The sequence below is a fragment of the Pristiophorus japonicus genome, chromosome 24 (genome assembly GCF_044704955.1).
Source record: "Pristiophorus japonicus isolate sPriJap1 chromosome 24, sPriJap1.hap1, whole genome shotgun sequence".
NCBI classification, from domain to species: domain Eukaryota; kingdom Metazoa; phylum Chordata; class Chondrichthyes; family Pristiophoridae; genus Pristiophorus; species Pristiophorus japonicus.
Window position 1 is genome coordinate 31,840,063 of NC_092000.1, and position 27,166 is coordinate 31,867,228.

The window sequence follows — 27,166 nt, forward strand, 5'->3', positions numbered from 1 at the left end:
TGGGCCTATACTCATTGGCGTTCAGAAGAATGAGAGGTGATCTTATTGAAACTTATACGACATGGTGGATGCAGAGAGGATATTTCCACTCGGGAAACTAAAACTAGGGCACATAGTCTTAGAATAAGGGGCCGCCAATTTAAAACTGAGATGAGGAAAAAGTTCTTCTCTCAGAGGGTTGTAAATCTATGGAATTTTCTGCCCCAGAGAGCCGTGGAGGCTGGGTCATTGAATATATTTAAGGCGGAGATAGACAGATTTTTGAGCAATAAGGGTGTAAAGGGTTATGGGGAGCGGGCAGGGAAGTGGAGCTGAGTCCATGATCAGATCAGCCATGATCTTATTGAATGGCGGAGCAGGCTCCAGGGGCCAAATGGCCTACTCCTGCTCCTATTTCTTATGTTCTTATTATGAGGCTGACTGGGAAATGGCTAGGTGTGTTGGAATTAATTTGGAGTTGAAGAAACTCTCGCGCAGTTTCAGCTTCACTGCTTCCCACTCATTGTTTGCATCTCGAGATTGGTTTCTTTTTGGAGGGTACATTACACCCATACGTTCGCCATTGCTTTCCAACACCAACCTGCTCCCAAACCGTCAGTACACGGTGCTCGAGCACCTCGCTAACCAGCGAGGCAGAGTTCTCCGACAGCTCCCCCCCTTGCCCACACTCTGCACCTCCTCATCACAGTGCAACTGAGCACAGGGCAATGAAAGCCACGGTGCCCAGTGACCGATTATCTTACCAGCCTGAAGGCACTCATCTCACAGTTCCTATTTTCGGAAACGGGAGCTGATTCCGTGAAACCACGGTTAAACCCCAACTGATTACTCGATGAACTCACATCCGGTTCCTTGAACGTGCACCGTTTTATTGTCGCTGGTATTCTTACACCGATAGAGTTGCAGAGGTCAATGCTCAGATTAACCCCGAAACCTTCTCAACTGACTTGATTTCACAGACCACGTAACCTGGAGAAACTGTGTACGGAACTGCGACTAACCAATAGCGTTGAGGGCATGCGTCAGTTCCATGCTGAAGGCAGCGATCGGCACATCGTCACAGACAGGAAGCACAGCCACGGTGGAAAGGTTACTGGTTGGGTTGGTTACGTCGGCGCTGCTCGCCGTTGAGAATCCCAAAGCTGTGCCTGAAAAGAGTGGAGACACACAAATAATGGCTCATTACGTCATCTCGAAGATCGGGCAATACAGAGCTTGAAACAAACACTCACAGGTGGGACGTACCGTGACAGCATGTTATCTACCAGTATACACAGCAACATTGCTCTTCACAACAGGAATGGGACCTCGAGCTGCTTACACCCTCCCGTACTTCCTGAAAATTCTCAGCTACAGTTCGACCATCACGTTACTCAGTTAGGCGGGAGAACACTCTGTCCTATACGGACTGGAACAATGCATTATTACACAATAAAAGGGAGTGTTTAAGTGTTGATAGCTCTTTATTAATAAGGTTAACCCTTGCCACTGGACAAAGCTCTGTCAAGCCCGTGTGGTGGCTGATGTGCAATGGTCACCACACGTTAAAAAAATTCACGCACAGGCATCTTCCACCCCGTCAACTGGAGTTCAGGACTGGAACATTTGTGAACTGTCGTGGAAGCAAGTCATCCTCGTTCGAGGGGACCACCTATGTACAAAGGGAGTGCGTTTGCAAAAGCTGCTTCCTGCTCAGGCAGAACCGTGATTAAACTAACCTGTCCCATTAAACCACAAAGTTTAACTGGAGCAGAGCAGAAATCAGAGCATCAGCACACTCAGCTACCCACGTAGGGAAAGGAGATGTAAACCGGGTGTGACTGTACTTCACATAAGCTGTCAAATCCGTTGATGTCCAGCTGAATTCTACTGTGAGAATTATCACCGGTACACTTTTATCGACACCAACACCTTGGCTCCCCGTGCTTGTAAACATCGCACCACCACACCTACTCCGCGAATACACAGTCTCCTGAGAATACAACCGCTACACCAGCAAAGACATGCTGGCTAGAACAACCTACCACCAACCCGTCTCAAATCTAAGAGGCCATATTGGACAGTCGCCGAAGCCCTTCAGTGATCTCCCCTCAGCCTCGATGACCGACGGCGAAATGCTTGGAAGAACTGCGACATACGGAATGGATTCCTTACAGAGGACCCCACAGTACAACCTGAAGGATCAAACCTTCCTCGCACACAGTGGACAACCATCAATTGCCTCAGAATTGGTCATGGTAGAAGCTGCCACCTTCTCCATAGGTGGAAGATTAAAGCATCTCCATCATGCGACTGTGGAGCTCCTAATCACATCATTGAGCACTGCCCTCAGAGGGAATTCGCAGGCAGCCTACAAGATATCCACGCTGTTACACCGGAAGCTTTGGCCTGGATATCCGACTTAGATATTGACGTTTGATTGGCTTTGCTACTGCCATATGAAAGAAGGCAGCATACGCTATTTGTATTTGCACCCACTGCTGGAATTACCATAGCCCCTCAATCTCCCACCACCCCCATCTCTATAATCCAAGAGTTTGAAGGCATAATTTCATAAAAACTTGACTATCATTTGCTCTCAATTGGCTGCTGCCTTTGTACATTTTGTTTTACCAAGCCAGCGGCCAATGTTGCAGCTTGAGCCAGGCAGAGGGCACCGTGATGTATCAATCTATCGCACAGCTAAGGCACAAGGTTTGCCCAGCTCCACACGGCTCTGCACAGCCAGGCAGCATTGCCCAGTGACATGGTACCAGGTCAACATGCCAGCCCCTCGCTCAGGCTCAGGCAGGCAGTGCACCAGCCAGCTCTCATGTTTCAGGGTGGTCGCCGAGAGGGGGCTTTGGTGGGAACAAAGTCAAAAGTAACCAATTGGCCAATTAACTATTTTAAGTTCAAATCAATTCCGAGCCCGGTGACAGAGTCCTACCTGGAAACGTCCCGTGTGCTTGTTGCAAGTTACCCAGGATCTTCTGACCCAGCAGATGAATCAACCGAGTGACCACCTGTAATTCGCAAACAGTTTGACCAAATAATTAAAAGCATTAATCGTAGAAACACAAAGTTAGTATGCAGGTACAGCAAGTAATCAGGAAGGCAAATGCAATGTTTCCCTTTATTGCAAGGGGGATGGAGTATAAAAGCAGAGAAGTCCTGCTACAACTGTACAGGGCATTGAGGCCACACCTGGAGTACTGCGTACAGTTTTGGTCTCCGTATTTAAGGAAGGATATACTTGCATTGGAGGCTGTTCAGAGAAGGATCACTAGGTTGATTCCGGAGATGAAGGGGTTGACATGAGGATCAGTTGAGTAGGTTGGGCCCATACACATTGGAGTTCAGAAGAACGAGAGGAGATCTTATTGAAACATACAAGATAATGAGGCGGCTCGACAAAATGGATGCAGTGAGGATATTTCCACTCGTAGGGGAAACTAAAACTAGGGGACATAGTCTTAGAATAAGGGGCCACCCATTTAAAACTGAGATGTGGAGGAATTTCTTCTCTGAGGGTTGTAAATCTATGGAATTCTCTGCTCCAGAGAACTGTAAGCTGGGTCATTGAATATATTTAAGACGGAGATAGACAGATTTTTTTGAGCAATAAGGGAGTAAAGGGTTATGGGGAGCGGGCAGGGAAGTGGAGTTGAGTCTATGATCAGATCAGCCATGATCTTATTGAATGGCGGAGCAGGCTCGAGAGGCCATATGGCCTACTCCTGCTCCTATTTCTTATGTCTTCAGAATTCTGGAAACCCTTGCTGCATCAACCCTAAACTGCCCATCCATAAACATAGCAAGGACATCTCCAGTAATGGCTTCCCACCCCTGACTCCACACCATCACCTCCACAGTCCCTCAAAGACCCATCTCTCGTCCCCTCCTCTTCCTCACCTACATGCTTCCTCTCAGTGGCATCACTTGAAGACATGAGGTGAGCCTCCACACGATATCCAGCTCCACCTCCCGATACCCTCTCTCGCCCGCTCCACCCCTGCTGTGTGGTCAGACTGCATGGCCAACAGAGTCCTGGATAGGACACAGATGACCTGTTCAATGCTCACACCCTCTCCCTCAGATAGACCTTCATCTCCACATCACCCTTCTTCACTCATACTTTAGCCACTGTGCCTCATGCATGCCTTTGTCATCTCCAGAGTTGACATACCCTCAGCATTTCCCTTGGTGACCTCCCATCCTCCCCCAGAAGGTTGTCAAAAACCCTGCTGTGTGTATCCTGCCCCACACTATCCCCCCCGCCGGCCCAATACCCCTGTCCAATACCTTACATTTTAACTCCTTATTCTCGTCTTTAAACAACTCCATGACCTTGCTCTGCCCAATCTCTGCAAGCTCCTTCGGACTTGCATCCCTCTGAACACTACATTCCTGACTCCAACCGATTCCCCTTCTTCCTTCGTCCCGCCAATGGTGACAAAGTCTTCCGCGTCAAGGTCCTATTATCTGGAATTTCAGCTGCAACTTGCATTTATATAGCATCTTTAAAGCAGTAAATCATAGAATGATAGAAATTTACAGCACGCAAGGAGGTCATTTGGGTCCATCGTGTCCACGTCAGCCAACAAAGAGCTATTCAGCCTAATCCCACTTACCAGCTCTTGGTCCATAGCCCTGCAGGTTACGGCACTTCAAGTGCACATCCAAGTATTTTTTTAAATGTGGTGAGGGTTTATGCCTCTACCACCCTTTCAGGCAGTGAGTTCCAGACCCCCACCACCCTCTGGGCGAAGACATCTCCGCTCCTATCTCCTCCAAATTGCCCCCAAATTACTTTAAATCCCCCTGGTTGTTGACCCCTCTGCGAAGGGAAATAGGTCCTTCCAATCCACTCTATCCAGCTCCCTCATAATTTTATACACCTCAATAAGGTTTCCCCTCAGCCTCCTCTGTTCCAAATTGTTTCGCTTCACAGGAATGTAATGAAACAAGATAATTAACACCAAGTCAACGAAGGAGACATTAGGACAGGTGACCAAATGACTGGTCAAAGGGATAGGTTTTACAGAGAATCTAAGAGAGAGGAAGGTAGTGCAGGAATTTCAGAGCTTAGGGCCTAACTGGCTGATGGCACGGCTACCAATTGGTGGGGTGAAGGAAGTTGGAAATGCCCAAGAGGCCAGAATTGGAGGAACCCTCAAAGCCTCCTGGGAATCCCTGGCCAAAGACCACCGAAAGTGGAGAAAGAGCATTCGGGACGGCGCTGAGCACAGAGTCTCGTTGCCGAAAGCATGTAGAAAGCAAGTGCAGGCAGCAGAAGGAGCGTGCAGCAAACCAGACTCCCCACCCACACTTTCCTTCAACCATTGTCTGTCCCACCTGTGAAAGAGACAGTAATTCCCATATTGGACTGTTCAGTCATTTAAGAACTCACTTTTAGAGTGGAAGCGATTTCGAGGGACTGCTTATGATGATGATGATGGAGGGTTAGAAACATAGAAAATAGGTGCAGGAGTAGGCCATTCGGCCCTTCAAGCCTACACCACCATTTTATTAAGACCATGGCTGATCATTCAACTCAGTACCCCTTTCCTGCTTTCTCTCCATACCCCTCGATCCCTTTAGCCATAAGGGCCATATCTAACTCCATCTTGAATATATCCAATGAACTGGCATTAACAACTCTCTGTGGCAGGGAATTCCATAGGTTAACAACTCTGAGTGAAGAAGTTTCTCCTCATCTCAGTCCTAAATGGCCTACCCCTTATGCTAAGATTGTGTCCCCTGGTTCTGGACTTCCCCAACATCGGGAACATTCTTCCCGCATCTAACCTGTCCCGTCCCTTCAGAATCTTATACGTTTCTATGAGATCCCCTCTCATCCTTCTAAGCTCCAGAGTATAAAGGCCCAGTTGATCCAGTCTCTCCTCATACGTCAGTCCAGCCATCCCTGGAATCATTCTGGTGAACCTTCGCTGCACTCCCTCAATAGCAAGAACGTCCTTCCTCAGATTAGGAGACCAAAACTGAACACAATATTCCAGGTGAGGCCTCACCAAGGCCCTGTATAATTGCATTAAGACCTCCCTGCTCCTATACTCAAATCCCCTAGCTATGAAGGCCAATATGCCATTTACCTTCTTCACCGCCTGCATGTCAACTTTCAATGACTGATGAACCATGACACCTAGGTCTCGTTGCGCCTCCCCTTTTCCTAATCTGCCACCATTCAGATAATATTCTGCCTTCGTGTTATTGCCTCCAAAGTGAATAACCTCACATTCTCTACCACAGAAAGTTGTTGAGGCCAATTCACTAAATATATTCAAAAAGGAGTTAGATGAGGTCCTTACTGCTAGGGGGATCAAGGGGTATGGCGAGAAAGCAGGAATGGGGTACTGAAGTTGAATGTTCAGCCATGAACTCATTGAATGGCGGTGCAGGCTAGAAGGGCCGAATGGCTTACTCCTGCACCTATTTTCTATGTTTCTATGTTTCTATGTTATCCACATTATACTGCATCTGCCATGTGTTTGCCCACTCACCTAACCTGACCAAAGCACCCTGCAGCCTCTTAGCATCCTCCTCACAGCTCACACCGCCACCCAATTTAGTGTCATCTGCAAACTTGGAGATATTACATTCAATTCCTTCATCCAAATCATTAATATATATTGTAAAGAGCTGGGGTCTCAGCACTGAGTCCTGCGGCACTCCACTAGTCACTGCCTCCCATTCCGAAAAGGACCCGTTTATCCCGACTCTCTGCTTCCTGTCTGTCGACCAATTCTCTATCCACACCAGTACATTACACCCAATACAATGCGCTTTGATTTTGCACACCAGTCTCTTATGTGGGACCTTGTCAAAGGCCTTTTGAAAGTCCAAATACACCACATCGACTGGTTCTCCCTTGTCCACTCTACTAGTTACATCCTCAAAAAATTCCAGAAGATTTGTCAAGCATGATTTCCCTTTCACAAATCACAATTGGTCTGCCATTTCTTTATTCCCCATTATAAATTCACCTGAGTCCGACTGCAAGGGACCTACGTTTGTCTTCACTAATCTTTTTCTCTTCACATATCTATAGAAGCTTTTGCAATCAGTTTTTGTGTTCCCGGCAAGCTTCCTCTTGTACTCTATTTTCCCCCTCCGAATCAAATCCTTTGTCCTCCTCTGCTGAATTCTAAATTTCTCCCAGTCCTCAGGTTTGCTGCTTTTTTTGGCCAATTTATATGCCTCTTCCTTGGATCTAACACTATCCTTAATTTTCCTTGTTAGCCATGGTTGAGCCACCTTCCCTGTTTTATTTTTACTCCAGACAGGGATGTACAATTGTTGAAATTCATCCGTGTGATCTATAAATGTTTGCCATTGCCTATCCGCCGTCAACCCTTTAAGTATCATTTGCCAGTCTATTCTAGCCAATTCACGCCTCATGCCGTCGAAGTTACCTTTCCTTAAGTTTAGGACCCAATTTCTGAATTAACTGTGTCATTCTCCATTTTAATAAAGAATTCTACCATATTATGGTCACCCTTCTCCAAGGGGCCTCGCACAACAAGATTTCTAATTAGTCCCTTCTCATTACACATCACGCAGTCTAGGATGGCCAGATCTCTCGTTGGTTCCTCGACATATTGGTCAAGAAAACCATCCCTAATACACTCCAGGAAATCCTCCTCTACCACATTGCTACCAGTTTGGTTTGCCCAATCTATATGTAAATTAAAGTCGCCCATGATAACTGCTGTACCTTTATTGCACACATCCCTTATTTCTTGTTTGATGCTGTCCCCAACCTCACTACTACTGTTTGGTGGTCTGTACACAATTCCCACCAGCGTTTTCTGCCCTTTGGTATTCCGTAGCTCCACCCATACTGATTCCACATCATCCAAGCCAATGTCCTTCCTTACTATTGCATTAATTTCCTCTTTAACCAGTAATGCCACCCTGCCTCCTTTTCCTTTCTGTCTATCCTTCCAAAATGTTGAATACCCCTGGATGTTGAGTTCCCAGCCTTGGTCACCCTGGAGCCATGTCTCTGTGATGCCAATTACATCATATCCGTTAACTGCTATCTGTGCAGTTAATTCATCCACCTTATTCCGAATACTCCTCGCATTGAGGCACAGAGCCTTCAGGCTCGTTTTTGTAACACACTTTGCCTCTTTAGAATTTTGCTGTAATGTGGCCCTTTTTATTTTTTGCCTTAGGTATTTCTGCCCTCCACTTTTACTATTCTCCTTTCTATCTTTTGCCTCTGTCTCCCTTTTATTTCCCTCTGCCTCCCTGCATAGGTTCCCACCCCCCCTGCCATGTTAGTTTAACTCCTCCTGAACAGCACTGGCAAACACTCCCCCTAGGACATTGGTTCCAGTCCTGCCAAGGTGCAGACCGTCCGGTTTGTACTGGTCCCATCTACCCCAGAACGGGTTCCAATGTTCCAGGAATTTGAATCCCTCCCTTCTGCACCACTCCTCAAGCCACGCATTCATCTGAGCTATCCTGCGATTCCTACTCTGACTAGCACGTGGCACTGGTAGCAATCCTGAGATTACTACTTTTGAGGTCCTACTTTTTAATTTGGCTCCAAGCTCCCTAAATTCTTCTCGTAGGACCTCATCCCGTTTTTTTACCTATATTGTTGGTACCTATATGCTCCACGACAACTGGCTGTTCACCCTCCCTTTTCAGAATGTCCTGCACCCGCTCCGAGACATCCTTGCACCAGGGAGGCAACATTCCAAACTGGAGTCTCGGTTGCGGCCGCAGAAACGCCTATCTATTCCCTTACAATTGAATCCCCTATCACTATCGCTCTCCCACTCCTTTTCCTGCCCTCCTGTGCAGCAGAGCCACCCACAGTGCCATGAACTTGGCCGCTGCTGTCTTCCCCTGAAGAGTCATCCCCCCCAACTGTACTCAAAGCAGTGTATCTGTTTTGCAGGGAGATGACCACAGGGGACCCCTGCACTACCTTCCTTGCACTGCTCTTCCTGTTGGTCACCCACTTACTATCTGGCTGTGTACCGTCTACCTGCGGTGAGACCAACTCGCTAAACGTGTTATTCACGTCATTCTCAGCATTGTGCATGCTCCAGAGTGAATCCACCCGCAGCTCCAGTGCCGCAATATGGTCCATTAGGATCTGCAGGCGGACGCACTTCCTGCACACGTAGTCGTCAGGGACACCGGAAGGTTGTAGGGCTGGAGGTGGTTGCAAAGCTGAGGTGTGTCGAACCCATGGACGGATTGGGACATCAGGAAGAGCATTTTAAATTTGAGGTGTTGGTGGACCGAGATCCAATGTAGGTCAGCGAGCTCAGGGGTGATGGATGAATGGGTAGGGAGCAATGGAACTACCTGGCTCTGGTAATCCCAAGCCGGATATACAGCAATATCTCCGGTTCAATCTCCTAGCAATAGGTTTGTCATCTCAGACACCTCAGCCCCAAAGGGACCTGCTCATCTCCTCCCCACCCCAAGGATGGTAGTCACTGGACAATTTACACACTTTGATCCCTCACTAACTGAATAGCAGGTATCAGTCGCTGAAAATGAAATCTGAATGTGCTACCATCTTCCTGAACACAGCACCGACGCGCACCAACGCAAACAATGGCCCCTCTGGTGGGGGTTCAGGGTTTCTGCCTGCTGCTTGCCTCTCCGCGATCCAATCATGCTAGGTATCAATCCCCGGATATACGAGTGCATTGTTCTGATACGTGGCCTCCAGGTATCATCGTCCAACAATCACTGCCCCAAGTCTCTTGAGTTTTCTCATTAACTATATTTCTTCGACAGCTCCACCCAAACCCGTGCCCTCTCCCACCTCGAAGGACAAGGGCAGCAGGCGCATGTGAACACCATCGCCTCCACGCTCCCCCCCCACCCCACCCCGCAAGTTGCACACCCTCCTGACTTGGAAGTATATTGCCGTTCCTTCCTCGGCACTGGGTCAAAATCCTGAACTCCCTCCCTAACAGCACTGTGGGAGTTCCTTCACCACAAGGAATTTACCAACATTCCCTGGATTCTGGGGAGGTCCCAGCAGATTGAAAAACTGCAAATGTAACGCCCCTATTTAAAAAAGGAGGCAGACAAAAAGCAGGAAACTATAGACCAGTTAGCCTAACATCTGTGGTTGGGAAAATGTTGGAGTCCATTATGAAAGAAGCAGCAGCAGGACATTTGGAAAAGCAAAATTCGGTCAGGCAGAGTCAGCATGGATTTATGAAGGGGAAGTCATGTTTGACAAATTTGCTGGAATTCTTTGAGGATGTAATGAACAGGGTGGATAAAGGGGAACCAGTGGATGTGGTGTATTTGGACTTCAAGGCATTTGACAAGGTGCCACATAAAAAGTTACTGCACAAGATAAAAGTTCACGGAGTTGGGGATAATATATTAGCATGGATAGAGGATTGGCTAACTAACAGAAAACATAAATTCTCTGGTTGGCAATCAGTAACCAGTGGGGTGCTGCAGGGATCAGTGCTGGGAACCCAACTATTTACAATCTAAATTAACGACTTGGAGTGTAACGTAGCCAAGTTTGCTGACAATACAAAGATGGGAGGAAAAGCAATGTGTGAGGAGGACACAAAAAATCTGCAAAAGGATATAGACAGGCTAAGTGAGTGGGCAAAAATTTGGCACCTTCTCAAGAGCAATTAGGGATGGGCAATAAATGCTGGCCTTGCTGGCTACGCCCATATCTCAGGAACTAATAAAAAAAATAAACACCCACCTTCAGTGTGACGAAATGGACCTACACTCGACAGCATGATGTGCGATTCACCTTAATTCTCTGGGAGATCAAGCCCAATGCCAAGCAGAAAATGTACTTATCGCCAACTACTTAATCTATGTCGTCAAGGGTTTTGGCAAAGGAGCTTGCCTCCCGCGAGGATGATTTCCCTTCAAGGTGCATGTCGGAGCTCTGAATCATGAAGGTGAACTGTTTGGGTGCATCTAATGGGGCACAACATTAAACTCCCTTTGCGGTCATTGGGAAACAATGAGAACCAGAGCTCTCTTCAGCCCTCCCTGCATACCCAGGACACCCCCCCCCACCCCCACCCATCCCTCTGCCACATAAGCATTTGAGACAAATGCTCCTTGCATCTTCCAATCACTGCATTTGAGGTCTCAAGATGTGAAAAGCAATACTACTGCATGTGGCATCCACTGGCATATCTCGAGTTAAGCAATTGTTCAAGCTGGGAACTAGAGCACATTAGGTGAGTTTACCAGTACAATATTGCCTATATATAAAAAAATTACAATTCAAGAATAAATAAACAGACAATCTGATACATCCTTTATGAAGCCATCTAACATAGCATTCAATGACATCAGGATGGATTACAGTAGTAAACTTTGTCTCGTTTCTCTTTCAAGAAAGCTCTCCCATCTACCCCTTGTGATTCTGCAGCTGGAGCACGCTATGCACTCTTGCACATTTCAGCTTATTCATAATGTCTGCAAGGGGCACTGGATTAAAAGCTGCACTGAAACTGACGAAAGCAATAGAATGGGTTTCTTGTGAACCTGATGCAACATCCCGGAGCACCGCACGGTATATTGAAATCCAGTGTCTTCCCATCAAGTTGCTCCACGGGCCTGAAAAATAGCCAATACAAGTGCCGGGATTGCCCGAACAACCACCGACAGTCACGGCCAGCAGCGAGATTCCCCGATTGCTTTCGTTCTCACATCTTGAAAGGAATCACAAGTAGCAACCTGCACCCAATTCCTCGGCGGTGGAACTATGGAGGCAGCCACCCTCTCATCATCATCATCATAGGCAGTCCCTCGGAACCAAGGAAGACTTGCTTCCATTCTTAGAATGAGTCCTTAGGTGGCTGTACCGTCCAATACAAGAGCCACAGCCCCTGTCACAGGTGGGACAGTCGTTGAGTGGTTTGCCGCATACTCTTTCCGCTGCCTGCGCTTGATTTCTGCATGCTCTCGGCAATGAGACTCGAGGTGCTCAGCACCTTCCCGGATGCACTTCCTCACTTACGGCTGCCTTTGGCCAGGGACTCCCAGGTGTCAGTGGGGATGTTGCACTTTATCAGGGAGGCTTTGAGGGTGTCCTTGTAACGTTTCCTCTGCCCATCTTTGGCTCGTTTGCCGTGAAGGAGTTCCGAGTAGAGCACTTGCTTTGGGAGTCTCGTGTCTGGTATGCGAACTATGTGGCCTGCCTAGCGGAGCTGATCGAGTGTGGTCAGTGCTTCAATGCTGGGGATGTTGGCCTGGTCGAGGACGCTAACTTTGGTGCGTTTGTCCTCCCAGGGAATTTGCAGGATCTTGCGGAGACATCGTTGGTGTATTTCTCCAGCGACTTGAGGTGTCTACTGTATATGGTCCACATCTCTGAGCCATACAGGAGGGCGGGTATTACTACAGCCCTGTAGATCATGAGGTTGGTGGCAGATTTGAGGGCCTGGTCTTCAAACACTCTTTTCCTCAGGTGGCTGAAGGCTGCACTGGCGCACTGGAGGCGGTGTTGATGTCGTGTGGCATTGTGCCACCGTTATTAAATAATGCTGCATTTCAATCAGCTTCATACCGGGTTGAGACGAGAGGACATTTGGAACTCTCCTAAAGGGATGGAGATAGCCAGAGGCTCGATATACTTTGGAGGAACATATGCTACAAAGAAAACCAGTATGGTATTTGCCACCCACCTGAGGATACCGTCTCTTGATGTTATTCAGCGTGCCCTCGGGTAACTTGGCCAGCTCAGAGTCACGAACAGCATGCATCGTGGTAGCTCGGGGCTGGCGCGTCAGGGCTTCAACCTGCATTGGAAAAACATCTCCGTCAAATGGTCTTTAAATTACAATAACAACTTTTATTTATATAGTGCCTTTAACGTAGTTAAAAAGTCCCATGGCGCTTTATAAGACAAAACAGATAAATTTGACACCGAGCCACTTAAGAGGAAATTAGCGCAGGAATCTTGGTCAAAGAGGCAGGTTTTAAGGAGCATCTTAAAGGAGGAAAGAGCAGTAGAGAGACAGAGAAGTTTAGGGAGGGAGTTCCAGAGCTTGGGACCCAGGCAGCTAAAGGCACGGCCACCGATGGTTGAGCGATTATAATCAGGGATGCTCAAGAAGGCAGAATTAGAGGAGTGCAGATATTTTGGGGGGGGTTGTGGGGTTGGAGGAGATGAGAGAGATAGGGAGGGGCGAGGGCCATGGAGGGATTTGTAAACAAGGATGAGAATGTTGAAAACGAGGCGTTGCTTAACCGGGAGCCAATGTAGGCCAGCGAGCACATGGGTGATGGGTGAGCGGGGCTTAATGACGGACAGGAAACGACCCTTGGGTCCATCCCGTCCGTCCCACACAACTACAATGCCTGGTGCACCACAATACATACACTCCCCATCCAACATAACAGCCATGTGATTGCACTAGGATTTATTCAGTCTTAGTCAGACACATAAAATTTCCACAACGCAGATACAAGCGGTTTGCCGAAAACAAACTGTTTCTTCGAACTTGACTTCAGAATTTATCAGAGTAGCACAGGTGAAGTAAAACCATTCACATCTCCATCAGCTAGCCCATCCATCAGAGAGATATGTGTGTTCCAAATAAAAGCTCATTCATTTTACTTCCCAAAGGACCAATTCTTGTATGTCAAATTCAAATCTGATACAGCCTTGTTTCTTGCATCAGTAGTCTGTGGCACACAGTGCTCCAGAATTTGCCAGTAAGTTTATATTTGGGAGATACCTGTACTCCCCTCAGTGCTCAGAATCAGCACGGGAGCAGAATCCTCGCTTTTGCAACCTTGGGAATTGGGAGTGTTTTCTGTGCACTCCGATTGCCGCACTGCCCATGGAGCCCAGGAAGTGAATGGGCTGGGGGGTGGGGGAAGACAATGAGAGTCACGCTGGAGACTTCCCAGCAGCCTCTTGTATTGTGCACTGGCACCAGCTCAAGGCCAGCCCGACTGCCCCCCATTCAGCCAGGGATGGGGGAGATTGAGCAGCAATTCAGTGCGAGTGTCTGATGTCGGAAATACTGCTCTACACAGCCACTTTAGCAAGACGAGGGCAAAGAGAAACCGCCTGACTACTGCAGCTATTACTGCTATCTCATCCATTGACTTAGTCCCCCCAGTAAACCAGGGCACCGACAATTCTTTGTAGGGTAGTGGGGAGGGAAAAAGAGAACTAGCTACCACTCCAATCAGATCCCCACGTCCATATTCCCCGACTAGCTCCTTCTTGTCGTTGGCCTTTCGGATCACAGACCGCAGACGCCCATTCAGGACAATGTAGGTGCAGTCCGATCGGTCCGCCTGCCTGCAAAATAAAACAAAAACCTCAGAGAATCAGCCTCGCCAGGGGCCGCAAAAGCAGACCCTTCTATCCTGTGTGATCTGGGAGGAGGAGAACACACAAACAGTGATGGTTATTGCTTCATATCACACTTTTACACAAACACCTGCCCCGTGTGGCAAGATAGCCGGCCAACTTCTCGCAAGAGAAAGTCACCTGGTTAGGTTAACGAACTGCAAACATTGTAGTGCTCCTTGCCAACATTCTTAATAAGAACATAAGAATTAGGAGCAGGAGTAGGCCATTCGGCCCCTTCAGCCTGCTCCACCATTCAATGGGCTAGACTTTCCATTGACAACTGTATCGCCGAGAAATGATATTTCCGGCTTTAGTGGTATTATTTTTCGGGATCGCCGGAATATTGCCCATTTTTAAAAAACGCTAGTTTCGATTTTTTTAATTTGGGCATTAGCCGTAGCGATGTGAAATGGGCAATAGCGATTTATTCCGTCATGCAAGGCCGGCGACCATAGCAACATCCGTTCTGCGCATGCATTTTTTTTTTAAGGCGATTGTGGCTAATCTTCTACCTCAACTCCACCTTCCCAAACTATAGTTATAGAGTGATATATACAACCAGAAAAACCCGACTCAGCTCTGAGCTCAGTTAGACTGGACAGCTGCTGGGCAACAGAAATCACGCTGCAGTGTGTGGTGATTGGAGGTGAGGGCTCATAATGTCATCGTCTCTGTATTGGTGTTCTGACTGCTACATCTTGAAGTAAATTAACTACTTTAAATACTTAGTGGGGTATGTTCCCGATGTTGGGGAAGTCCAGAACCAGGGGATAAGGGGTAGGCCATTTAGGAGTGAGATGAGGAGAAACTTCTTCACTCAGAGAGTTGTTAACCTGTGGAATTCCCTGCTGCAGAGAGTTGTTGATGGCAGTTCATTGGATATATTCAAGAGGGAGTTAGATATGGCCCTTACGGCTAAAGGGATCAAGGGGTATGGAGAGAAAGCAGGAAAGGGGTACTGAGGTGAATGATCAGCCATGATCTTATTGAATGGTGGTACAGGCTCGAAGGGCCGAATGGCCTACTTCTGCACCTATTTTCTATATTTCTATGTTTCGATGTAAATACTTTAACTACTTTAAATAATTCCCAGAGTTTTAAAGCTTCGTCTGAAAAGATTATAAAAATTCAAGAAATAGATAGGTGAATAAATAAATAAAATACGAAATACAAAATAAAATCCACCATTAGACAATTTCTCCTGTGGAGATGTCTCGGGTACACTTGCCACAATTCGGGAACCTTTGGTCGATGGAATATGTAAACCTATTGGTGGCCTCATGCTGCACTTGTGTGAAGAACACCAGCCTAATGCAACACATAGAAAATAGGTGCAGGAGTAGACCATTCGACCATATCTAACTCCCTCTTGAATATATCCAATGAACTGCCATCAACAACTCTCTGCAGCAGGGAATTCCACGGTTAACAACTCTCTGAGTGAAGAAGTTTCTCTTCATCTCAGTCCTAAATGGCCTACCCCTTATCCTAAGACTGTGTCCACTGGTTCTGGACTTCCCCAACATCGGGAACATTCTTCCCGCATCTAACCTGTCCCGTCCCGTCAGAATCTTATACGTTTCTATGAGATCCCCTCTCATCCTTCTAAACTCCAGAGTATAAAGGCCCAGTTGATCCAGTCTCTCTTCACATGTCAGTCCAGTCATCCCTGGAATCAGTCTGGTGAACCTTCGCTGCACTCCCTCAACACTTGAGAAGAATCACTGTATCTTGTATCTGTTTTAGTCCAATTGTTAAGGCCTTAGTTTTCGTCCGAAACTAGTGTGAATTAAGAAAACTTGCTAGACACGTACGTGATCATCCGTGAGTAAAAGCAGAGAGCTGTGTGTTGTTGCACATTTAGCCCGTGGACCGCCCTGACCTGTGTGGGAACACTATCACAGGTCGGGGCTATAAATAGAGCTGGAGTGCTTGGCCCTGGAACATCATGGTCTGCCCTGACCTGTGTGAGAACACTATCACAGGTCAGGGCTATAAATAGAGCTGGAGTGCCCTGATCTGTGTGAGAACACTATCACAGGTCAGGGCTATAAATAGAGCTGGAGTGTTTGGCCCTGGAACATCATGGTCTGCCCTGACCTGTGTGGGAACACTACCACAGGTCGGGGCTATAAATAGAGCTGGAGTGCCAGGCCTGAACATCATGGTCTGCCCTGACCTGTGTGGGAACACTACCACAGGTCGGGGCTATAAATAGAGCTGGAGTGCTTGGCCCTGGAACATCATGGTCTGCCCTGACCTGTGTGAGAACACTATCACAGGTCAGGGGTATAAATAGAGCTGGAGTGCTTGGCCCTGGAACATCGTGGCGGAGGTGCAGCAAATGAGGGTACGGGGCCCAGAAGAGTCGAGGGCCCAGGGGCAGCACGGACCTGCCCACTCTGCGATATGTGTGCGCACTAGATCCGTGCAACAGTGCAGGTCTCCAGTTGTCCTGGTTAATCCTTGCCACCGGATAAAGGCCTCGCTCTGTCAAGTCCGTGTGGTGGCTGGTGTGCAACTGTCACCACACGTTAAAAAATTTCACGCACAGGCATCTCCCAGCCCCTCAACTGGAGCTCAGGACTGGAACATCGGGTCCTCATTGAAACAACTGTGAACTCTCGTGAAAGCAAGTCATCCTCGTTCGAGGGACCGGCTATGATGATGGAGGAAGGGCTGTAAGATGGAGGCCCTTATTCTCTGGGTGCCTTGTCTAGTCAGGTTGCGTGCCAGGAGTGCTCTATTGCTGAATGTGCTTTTAGTATAAATATTATACGTGAAATAAAAAGATTGTGTGTGTATGAATGTAGCAACCCTTTTTGACTTATGATTGGTTGCTGTTGGACCAATCATATTGCAAAACCAAAATCAGGAAGCAAAACGACACTGAAGTAATGGACCGTCTGGGAGAGACACTGCCTTCAATACACCGACGGAAGGAGTCGCTGACTGTATGTTAACCGCACCAACCTCCCAGCAACACGGCAGCAAACCGCAGAAACTGGCGGTCATGGATCTGCACTTGCTGTGTGCTCTGCTGCTGTAAAGCCTGCCCTCAGTCACCATGCTGACCCCACACTAGCCATGAATGAACTATGTCGCAGGAGATAAGACTCAATTAAACTACAGAGCAAGACCTAATTGAGGTCTTTAAAATTATGATGAGGTTCGACACGGTAGACGCAGAGAAGATGCATCCATTTGTAGGGAGTCCAATATTAGAGGCCACAAATGTATGATAGTCACCAATAAGGAATTCAGGAGAAACTTCTTTACCCAGAGAGTGATTAGAATGTGGAACTCGCCACCATGAGTAGTTGAGGCGAACAATGTAGATGCATTTAAGGGGAAGCTAGGTAAGCACGAGGGAGAAGGTTATGCTGATAGGGTAGATGAGGTAGCGAGGGAGGAGGCTCGGCTGGAGCATAAACACCACCAGAATGACCTGTTTCTGTGCTATAAATTCTATGGGAAAGATTTTGCTGCAGGGAATCTAACAGTGTGTGCAGTTCGCTTGCCAAACAAACAGTTCAGCTCCAAACAATTTGCCCACTCGTGAGCTGGTAACAGCACAGCGAGGGAAACAGGGCAACCAACTGTGTATCACCGTAACCAATCAGACTGAAGGAGTGAGAAATTAACAGAAGGACTGAGAAGCAAGTGTAAATTAGTGCGGGTGAATTCAGTGTCAAATCGGGTACAGAAAGAGAAATAAAGACAAGGAAGATTGGGTTGAGAGTGAGAAAAAAGACAAAGGAAAAGTAAAAAAAACAATGATATTTGACATTTTTAAAATTTCAAGGAATGAGATTTGTAAGAGTTAGTTTTCAGTGCCAGAGAGGTTGATTAGCAGTCATTAATTATGTCATTAAAAGTGGACTTGCGCTTGTAATGACAAGTTTGAAGCTTCTGTGGAGAGTTTAGTCTGTATCTGCCTGCACCAATACAGCACCCTCATGTCACTGAATGCATTCCGATGGGGAGGTGTGCAGCACAGTGTCGTTTTGCAAAGTTACGGTGGATCGGCACATCTCGGACAGCAACGTTTGGGCCTTTGATTTTAACTGTGCATCTGCCCCTCGCCGGAAGTTGCCGTACCATTGTGCAGAAATAACAGCCAGCGTCAGTAGCCTCACCGGTATTTTCACAGCAAAATCGGGCCCTGTGTAAGTTCTATGTAAGAGACAAGTGCCGAAGCAAAGACAGAGCATCCAGATGCCTTACCTGTACAAGGCACGGCCTGCTTCCACTGCCATCCAATCAATCGCAAAGTCCATTTGACGGACAAATGGAGACATTCGAACGGCCACGTTGTGTGCGGTACTGAGGACAACATTGGGCTGTTCGCGCATTATTCTGCAAAGTGAGGACACAGTATAAATCAGACCACGCACCACTCACACGACCAGTACAGCTCAATTACCCATGTTAGCTACATCACACAATCAGCAGCAGTGTGCCTCTTCTCTGGATAGTCCTCACACCTCGAATAATGTGGCTTCTAAACAGGACCCAGAATGACAGATGTTCACACGGAGCATTTCAGTAAGCTGCAGGTCAAGACGGTGACAAATCTCTCCAATGAACTCATGAATGATGTACGCAGTGGCATTTGGATAGTGCCTTTAATGTCCCAAAGCACTCTGCAGGAGTAATCAAAGAGAAAATGGAATCCAGACCAAAGGGCACCAAACTCTTAGTCAAAGAGCGGGTTTTTAAGACATTCTTATACAGGGAAGAGGGAGGGAGGCGAGGAGGAGGGGTTTAAAGAGAGCGTTTAAAGAGAGGTGGCTAAAAACAGGCCTGCTGATGGTGTGTCGCAGGGAGATGGGAAGGCACAGGTGACCAGAGGAATGGAGAATTTGGACATAGGGGAGGAGGGAGCGTTGTGGAGCTGGAGGAGGTTAAAGATAGAGAGGGGCAAGGGCCTGAAGGGAATTAAACAGAAAGCTGAGAGTGTTAAATCTGAGGCACAGGGGGACTGGGAGCCATTGTAGGGCAACAAGGAAAGGGGCGATGGGTAATGAGGGTACACCCGAGAGATCCTTTCTTTTCACGGATGTAGACCGACCTGTGGTGTACCCCACCATTCTCCGATTTTATATACGAGCGACTGTAATGTATGCACCTGTGAGTATGCTCACAGGTCTGTAGAGCTGTTGCATTGTGAGTGGCTTAGCCAGTCATGTGATGTTCACAAGACTCAACAAAACCCCAGTCAGTTGGGTCTAGGTCACCCACAATGAGGTATGCAGTTGAGCCTGGTGGATGAACTGGTAATGTGTAGTGTGATAAACCAACTAGTTGTTAATAGCAATGTGTTGCTGTGAATTCTTAAGCAAAGAATCCATGAAGTAAATACATTTCCCGACGTTACTCTCAGTAACTGGATTATGATTTGATGAGATTGCCATGATTGCATTACAATTGTTAATCCCATCAAGCACACACAGAGAATGCAGACAAGCTATGACGTTTCAGCTATGTACCCTTCAGCAGGCTGACACCCAAGGAAGAAATAGGAATCTTAATAAGGCTCAGAAGAGAAGGCGGGGGAATGAGAGAGGGGTCCTATAAATTCACCAATCACAGGCAGGGCATGGGTAAAATAATGGGTAAAATAATCGACAAACTGTTAAAATAGAAAACCTTTGGTGATTGAATGAATGAGGTAATGTAGATACAGAAAAAGGACAATAAATATGCAAAAGGTGGGAAGTATCTCCAATCAAATCCAAATTATTGTAATGAACGCAACTTTTCCCAGCGGCAGATCACTGCAGGGATAATCAGAGGCTGCCAATCAGTGCTCCGTGTCAGCATTAGTGTATGTAAGGACACAGCTTATCACTCACTCAACATCCAGCACAGAGGCAATGACCCAATGCACCCCACTCCCCGCCAGAAACGTCACTGTTTGATGAGGTACAAGTGATGGGTGAGGCTGCTGACTAGAGCTCCAAAGTCAAACCTACCAGCCAAGAATGGCTCACACAGCAACTCAACTAGCTATTCAATTTGAGAGAGTTGCAGGTAGCGAGAAAGGTGGAAACTATTTAACAAGATACTGAAACTACTTCATCTGAGTTACCAGGGTGATTGGAGGTTCATGTTCCAGAGGGAGTGAGCCTCTGGCACGAGTCACATTCAATCCCCTCTGCCCACGGCCCTTGTCCTGTCCCACCTCCCCTGTACAAGGTGGGATCCCCACAGGGAGCTGGGGCTGCGAGCCGGGACCCAGGAACGCCACCGATAGCTCCGGACACTAAATGATGAGAAGCAACGGAAGTGCACGACAATAGAACGCTGGTGGCCCGGCCATACTAACTCATAGAAGTCGGATTTGGAGATCTTGAGGAAGACGCAGTCACGGTTTGCTTTGACGGTGAAGATGAGCGGCTCCCCAGTCAGCACAGCGAGCTGGCCCACCATTTCTCCAGGGTAGGTCACAAACAGGCACACGTCGTCCTCCTTGTCGATCATCCGCTGGTAAACGTGCAGGCAGCCCGACAGCACAAAGTGCAAACTGACATCCTGCATCACATCGAATAGGCACAGGATTACACAGGATATATGACACAGAAACAGGCCATTCGGCCCAGGCAGTCCATGCCCGCGTTTATGCTCCTCCTGACTTTCCTCATCTAAATCTATCAGCGTAACCCTCTATTCCCTTCTCCCTCATATGCTTGACCAGCCTCCCCTTAAATGCATCGATACTATTCGCTTCAACCACTCCCTGTGGTAGCGAGTTCCACATCCTCACCACTCTTTCAGTGAAGAAGTTTCTTCTGAATTCCCTATTGGATTTCTTGGTGACTGTCTTATATTGATGGCCTTGAGTTATGCTCTTCCCCACAAATGGAAACATTCTCTCTATATCCACTCTATCAAAACCTTTCATAATTTTAAAGATCTCTATTAGGTCACCCCTGAGCCTTCTTTTTTCAAGAGAAAAGAAACCAGGCCTGTTCATCCTTCCCCGATAGGTATACCCTCATATTTCTGGCATCATCCTTGTAAATCTTCTCTGCACCCTCTCCAGTGCCTCTATGTCCTTTTTATAAGATGGCGACCAGAACTGTACGCAGTGCTGCAAGTGTGGCCTAACCGAGGTTCGATACAGGTTTAGTGCAACTGCCCTACTTTTCAATTCTTTGGGCAGGATTTTCGAGGGGTTTGCGACCCTCGGCGGCCAAAACCCTGTGGCAAAGGCCGGGCGGGATCCTCGGCTCCTTGTTTGTGGCGGCGATGGGAAGTACCACCGGGGAGAGGTGCGCCGGGGGGGTGTAACGACGCGGAGTGCGTTACCGTTCGAGTTTCAGCACTCAAACTGCCGCGCCCAAAATAACGACAGGTAAAACCTGTCAGTGTAGCCCTGCCAGCAGCGGGAAGTTACAAAATCCGCAAAAAAGGAAAGTTATTAAAGCTTTTATTTTTTTTCCAGCGATTTGGTCGCTAAGGGTCTTGGTAATGTTGTTTGAATGTTTTTTGGAATCCCCCCCCCCCCCCCCACCAAGGCCTCTCTCGCAGCGCAAACGACCCTACACCAAAGTTGGCGAGGATCGCGGTTTGTGCCGTGAATGATTGTGCAACGTCTCCCTTACCGACGCAACCCTGGTGCAGATCCCAAAGGCCGAAAGTTCATCCTAATATCGGTGACGCAGCAAAAACGGTCATTTTCAAGTATCGCTACCGTTTTCGCCCAAAACCCGAAAATCCAGCCCCAATAATTCCTCTAGAAATAAACCCGAGTGCTTGGCTTACTTTTTTTATGGCCTTGCTAACCTGAGTCTGAACTTTTACAGCACACACTTCACAACACTGCAGGAGGGACCGAGGCAAGATCCCACAGTACAGTTGGCGTGCTACGCAAGTTGCATTTTGCAATTAACAGGAAACTACTGAAATCTCAAACTCATTCGTTTTTTAAAAACACAAATTTGGGCCAACTTGTTGAAGTCAGAATTAAAATCTGTACAGTTTAGCAACTAGCCCTGCAAAACTAGTAAATGTCCCAGCTATGGCTCAGTGGGCAGCACCCTCACCTCTGGGACAGAAGGTTGTGTGTTCAAACTCCACTCCAGAGACTTGAGTCCATAATCCAGGCTGACACTCCAGTACTGAGGGAGTGCTACACAGTCGGAGATTCAATATTTCAGTTGCGGCATTGAATCGAAGCCCCGTCCTGCCTCTCGGGGAGATGTAAAAGATCACACGGCACTATTTGGAAGAGCAGGGGAGTGGCCTGGCCGATATTGATCCCTCAACCAACATCTAAAGCAGATCATTTATCTCATTGCTTTCATTGCTGTTAGTGGGAGCTTGCTGTGTGCAAATTGGCTGCTGTGTTTCCTACATTACAACAGTGACTACGCTCCAAAAGAACTTAATTGGTTGTATTGCGCTTTGGCATGTTCTCAGGTGGTGAAAGGCGCTCTAGAAAGACAAGTTCGTTCTTTACAAATATTCCATCACCGGTCACTGCTGGAGGGTACAGCGGACCCCCAGTATGGGGGTTGGGGGTCACTGTACTCACCTGATCTCCCTGACGGGCCAGTAGGGTCCCAGATTTGGCGTGGTGCAGGGTTACCCGGTTGTTGAGCAGAGATGGATCCTAGAACAAAGGGGGAAGAATTCATTCAGAATAGACACTTCGATCAAGGGCTGAGGGAGAAGGGCAACTCCGCGGTGACTGGGGCAGCGACAGCACAGGGCAAGAATCAGAGGCAAAGGGCGATGCAGAGCTGGACGAGACCGGGCTCGGTGGCAGATTGGGGTCAAGCTCCGGTCTTCTGAGCCAAGCTTCCGAGGTGACAACTGGGCTGGGAGGCGGGAGGCGTGTGGCGGTGTTTGAGAGCCAAAAAAGGTCAACTTTAATCTTGCTGGCATTAAGCATGAGGAAGTATGGTCTTGATATTGGTTAAGGCGGCAACAGGCGTAGGGTCGCGGGGGAGAGCTGGGCGTCACCATACACCAAGGGAGAGCATGTATGTGATGAAGAGACGAAGGATGGAAGCCTGGGGTGCACCAGAGATGACAGCGTGGAGAAACCATTTGAGAAGATGCAATGTGTATAGTATGAGACACGGATATAGAAACAGGTGCAGAGCACAGCAGTGGCAGGGAGGGGGAATATGTGTAACAGCATCCAGTATCAGGGAGGGGGAACTTGTGTGATAGTATCAGGGAGGGGAACTTGTGTACCAGTATCAGGGAGGGGAACTTGTGTGATAGTATCAGGGAGGGGAACTTGTGTACCAGTATCAGGGAGGGGGAACTTGTGTGACAGTATCAGGGAGGGGAACTTGTGTGACAGTATCAGGGAGGGGAACTGTAAAGTCCTGTCCCCTCTGCACAGATTCACACGAGGCATGTAGTGAAGTTAAGGTCACTCTGGACCTGCACCTTTGTTTCCCAGCTCTGGAATGCTGCACTTGCCTGAGACCTGCCTTTATATACCTGTCTCTTGCAAGTGCACCCCTGGTGGTAAGGTATGCTGGTGGTTACAGGTCATATCTTATTACAGTCATGTATAGCATGTTAGGATACAGTTATATAAAATAATGTAAGATACATGACAGGAACTTGTGTAACAGTATCAGGGAGGGGAACTTGTGTAACAGTATCAGGGAGGGGGAACCTGTATAACAGTATCACTGAGGGGAACCTGTATAACAGTATCAGGGAAGGGAACCTGTGTACCAGTATCAGGGAGGGGAACCTGTATAACAGTATCAGGGAGGGGAACTTGTGTAACAGTATCAGGGAGGGGGAACTTGTGTAACAGTATCACTGAGGGGAACTTGTGTAACAGTATCAGGGAGGGGGAACTTGTGTAACAGTATCAGGGAGGGGGAACTTGTGTACCAGTATCAGGGAGGGGGAACCTGTGTAACAGTATCAGGGAGGGGAACTTGTGTAACAGTATCAGGGAGGGGAACTTGTGTAACAGTATCAGGGAGGGGGAACTTGTGTAACAGTATCAGGGAGGGGAACTTGTGTAACAGTATCAGGGAGGGGAACTTGTGTAACAGTATCAGGGAGGGGAACTTGTGTAACAGTATCAGGGAGGGGGAACTTGTGTAACAGTATCAGGGAGGGGAACCTGTGTAACAGTATCAAGGAGGGGGAACTTGTGTAACAGTATCAGGGAGGGGAACTTGTGTAACAGTATCAGGGAGGGGGAACTTGTGTAACAGTATCAGGGAGGGGGAACCTGTGTAACAGTATCAGGGAGAGGGAACTTGTGTAACAGTATCAGGGAGGGGAACTTGTGTAACAGTATCAGGGAGGGGGAACTTGTGTAACAGTATAACAGTATCAGGGAGGGGAACTTGTGTAACAGTATCAGGGAGAGGGAACTTGTGTAACAGTATCAGGGAGGGGGAACTTGTGTAACAGTATCAGGGAGGGGAACTTGTGTAACAGTATAACAGTATCAGGGAGGGGAACTTGTGTAACAGTATCAGGGAGAGGGAACTTGTGTAACAGTATCAGGGAGGGGAACTTGTGTAACAGTATCAGGGAGGGGAACCTGTGTAACAGTATCAGGGAGGGGAACCTGTGTACCAGTATCAGGGAGGGGAACCTGTGTAACAGTATCAGGGAGGGGGAACTTGTGTAACAGTATCAGGGAGGGGAACTTGTGTAACAGTATCAGGGAGGGGAACTTGTGTAACAGTATCAGGGAGGGGGAACTTGTGTACCAGTATCGGGGAGAGGGAACTTGTGTACCAGTATCAGGGAGAGGGAACTTGTGTACCAGTATCAGGGAGGGGGAACTTGTGTACCAGTATCAGGGAGGGGGAACTTGTGTAACAGTATCAGGGAGGGGGAACTTGTGTAACAGTATCAGGGAGGGGGAACCTGTGTAACAGTATCAGGGAGGGGGAACTTGTGTAACAGTATCAGGGAGGGGGAACTTGTGTACCAGTATCAGGGAGGGGAACTTGTGTAACAGTATCAGGGAGGGGGAACTTGTGTACCAGTATCAGGGAGGGGAACTTGTGTAACAGTATCAGGGAGGGGAAACTTGTGTACCAGTATCAGGGAGGGGAACTTGTGTAACAGTATCAGGGAGGGGAACTTGTGTAACAGTATCAGGGAGGGGAACCTGTGCAGGAGACACTCAAGGACGACAGAATTAAATGGAATGAGGAGGTTGAGGACGAGGGACAGTCAGCAACGGTCACAGTTGCCTAAAACTTTGGCCTATTTGCTAACTGAGTCACAACTATTCCCGGATCAGAAATTCGATCATAAAGCCATACTCGGTCCTCCAGCCTCTGTAATCAGTTATTCGGCAGCGCCTCAGTCTGCACAACACGGAGCAGACAGCTGAAGTCTGCTTGCCACAAAGGAAATGAATCGGTGAGGGCACCTTATAGCAACAGGAGGTCATTCAGCCTCTTGAGCCTGTTCCGCCATTCAGAGATCATGGATGATCTATTCCTCAACTCCACTTCTCCACATTGGTTCCATATCCCTTACCTAACAAAAACTGTGTCGATCTCAGTTCTGAACTCTTCAATTGATCCCCCCCCCCAGCATCCATAACCTTTGGGGGAGAGTTCCAGATTCCCACTCACCTTTAAGTGAGGAAGTGCTTCCTGGCATCATCCATGAACGGCCTGGCTCTATAATTTGAAGGTTATGACCCCTTGTTCTGGACTCCCCACACCAGAGGAAATAGTTTTTCCTCTCTATCTACCCTATCAAATCGTTTAATCATCTTAAACTCAATTAGATCACACCTTAATCTTCTATACTCAAAGAAATACAAGCCTAGTCAATACGGCCTGCCCTCACAATTATGCCCTGGTATCATTCTGGTGTGTCTGCGCTCCACCCCCTCGAAGGGCAATATATTCTTCCTGAGATGCGGAGCCCAGAACTGAACCTGGTTCTCCAGACGGGGTCTGACTAGATCTTTACACAACTCTCGCATAATTTCCGCACTTTTGCATTCCAGCCCTCAAGATAACTTGGATCGGGACTTCTGTAGAATGGGAATGAATGGCAAGAGCTGGGATGTGTATCTGGAGTTAACAGCACGGCACACCCCATCCACCTTCGGGTAAAAACTACAACCACTCAAACTGCTCCCAACAATAAAAATGCAGGACACCACAGGTGTGTAGGTAGGTAGGGATTCTGTAGGAATCTTGGTCCAGTATTTTTTTTATTCTGAGGTTTATGCCCTACATTTATTGTGAAAATCCTTCCGAATGTTACATTCTCATTCACACGCTCACTACAAAAAAGCCAATCTGTGGAGAAACTCCAGACCTGAATGCACACCAAGGTCAGTAACAAATAAACAAGCCTTCACCTCAATCCGCATCAGCTTCAGGAGCTCCTGCTTTGCCTCCTCAAAAATGGTCCCAACATGCTTGACCTGAGGTGCCCCATAGACATCGTCTGCCTCGTCCTCTGGGCACAATGGCAGCTCTTCCAGCATCACAGATTTACGGTCCCTGGTCTCCTGTGGTGCAGACTGGTAGACAGACAGACAAGACAGTTATCCAGCAAAGACAGAACCTTTAGACTTCATTCATGTTCCCTCGGTCCGCGCCCACCCATTCCCTATCCCGCCCCCGGCCCATTCCCTCTGGGCCTTCCAGCAAGGCATAACGTTCTCTGCAAGCTGCTCCCAGCCCCTGGTCAGGGCCGATTGTGAGCAACCCTTAGAGGGGCACAGAATGGCCAATACGCCCTCTCGTCCTGCAAAGCAAAGTTGTAATACAGCTCCACTGAGTGGACTACTGTGGTAATGCAATTGCTGCTGTAAATACAATAAAGGCATCAGGTGAC

The 27,166-nt window shown here is 47.9% G+C and overlaps 1 protein-coding gene across 1 annotated transcript in view; it reads right to left on the reverse strand.

Moving 5' to 3' along the window:
• The window catches only part of pnpla6 (patatin-like phospholipase domain containing 6), a 259,651-nt gene that overhangs the window by 107,687 nt on the left and 124,798 nt on the right, over positions 1-27,166 (reverse strand). The window contains exons 14-21 of the mRNA XM_070867081.1: positions 26,685-26,849; positions 22,890-22,967; positions 20,679-20,884; positions 18,575-18,706; positions 14,170-14,293; positions 12,663-12,776; positions 2,930-3,005; positions 1,002-1,148 (exon numbers count right to left, since the gene is read on the reverse strand). Coding sequence (XP_070723182.1) covers positions 1,002-1,148; positions 2,930-3,005; positions 12,663-12,776; positions 14,170-14,293; positions 18,575-18,706; positions 20,679-20,884; positions 22,890-22,967; positions 26,685-26,849 — 1,042 coding nt within the window. The remainder of the gene's footprint in view (positions 1-1,001; positions 1,149-2,929; positions 3,006-12,662; positions 12,777-14,169; positions 14,294-18,574; positions 18,707-20,678; positions 20,885-22,889; positions 22,968-26,684; positions 26,850-27,166) is intronic.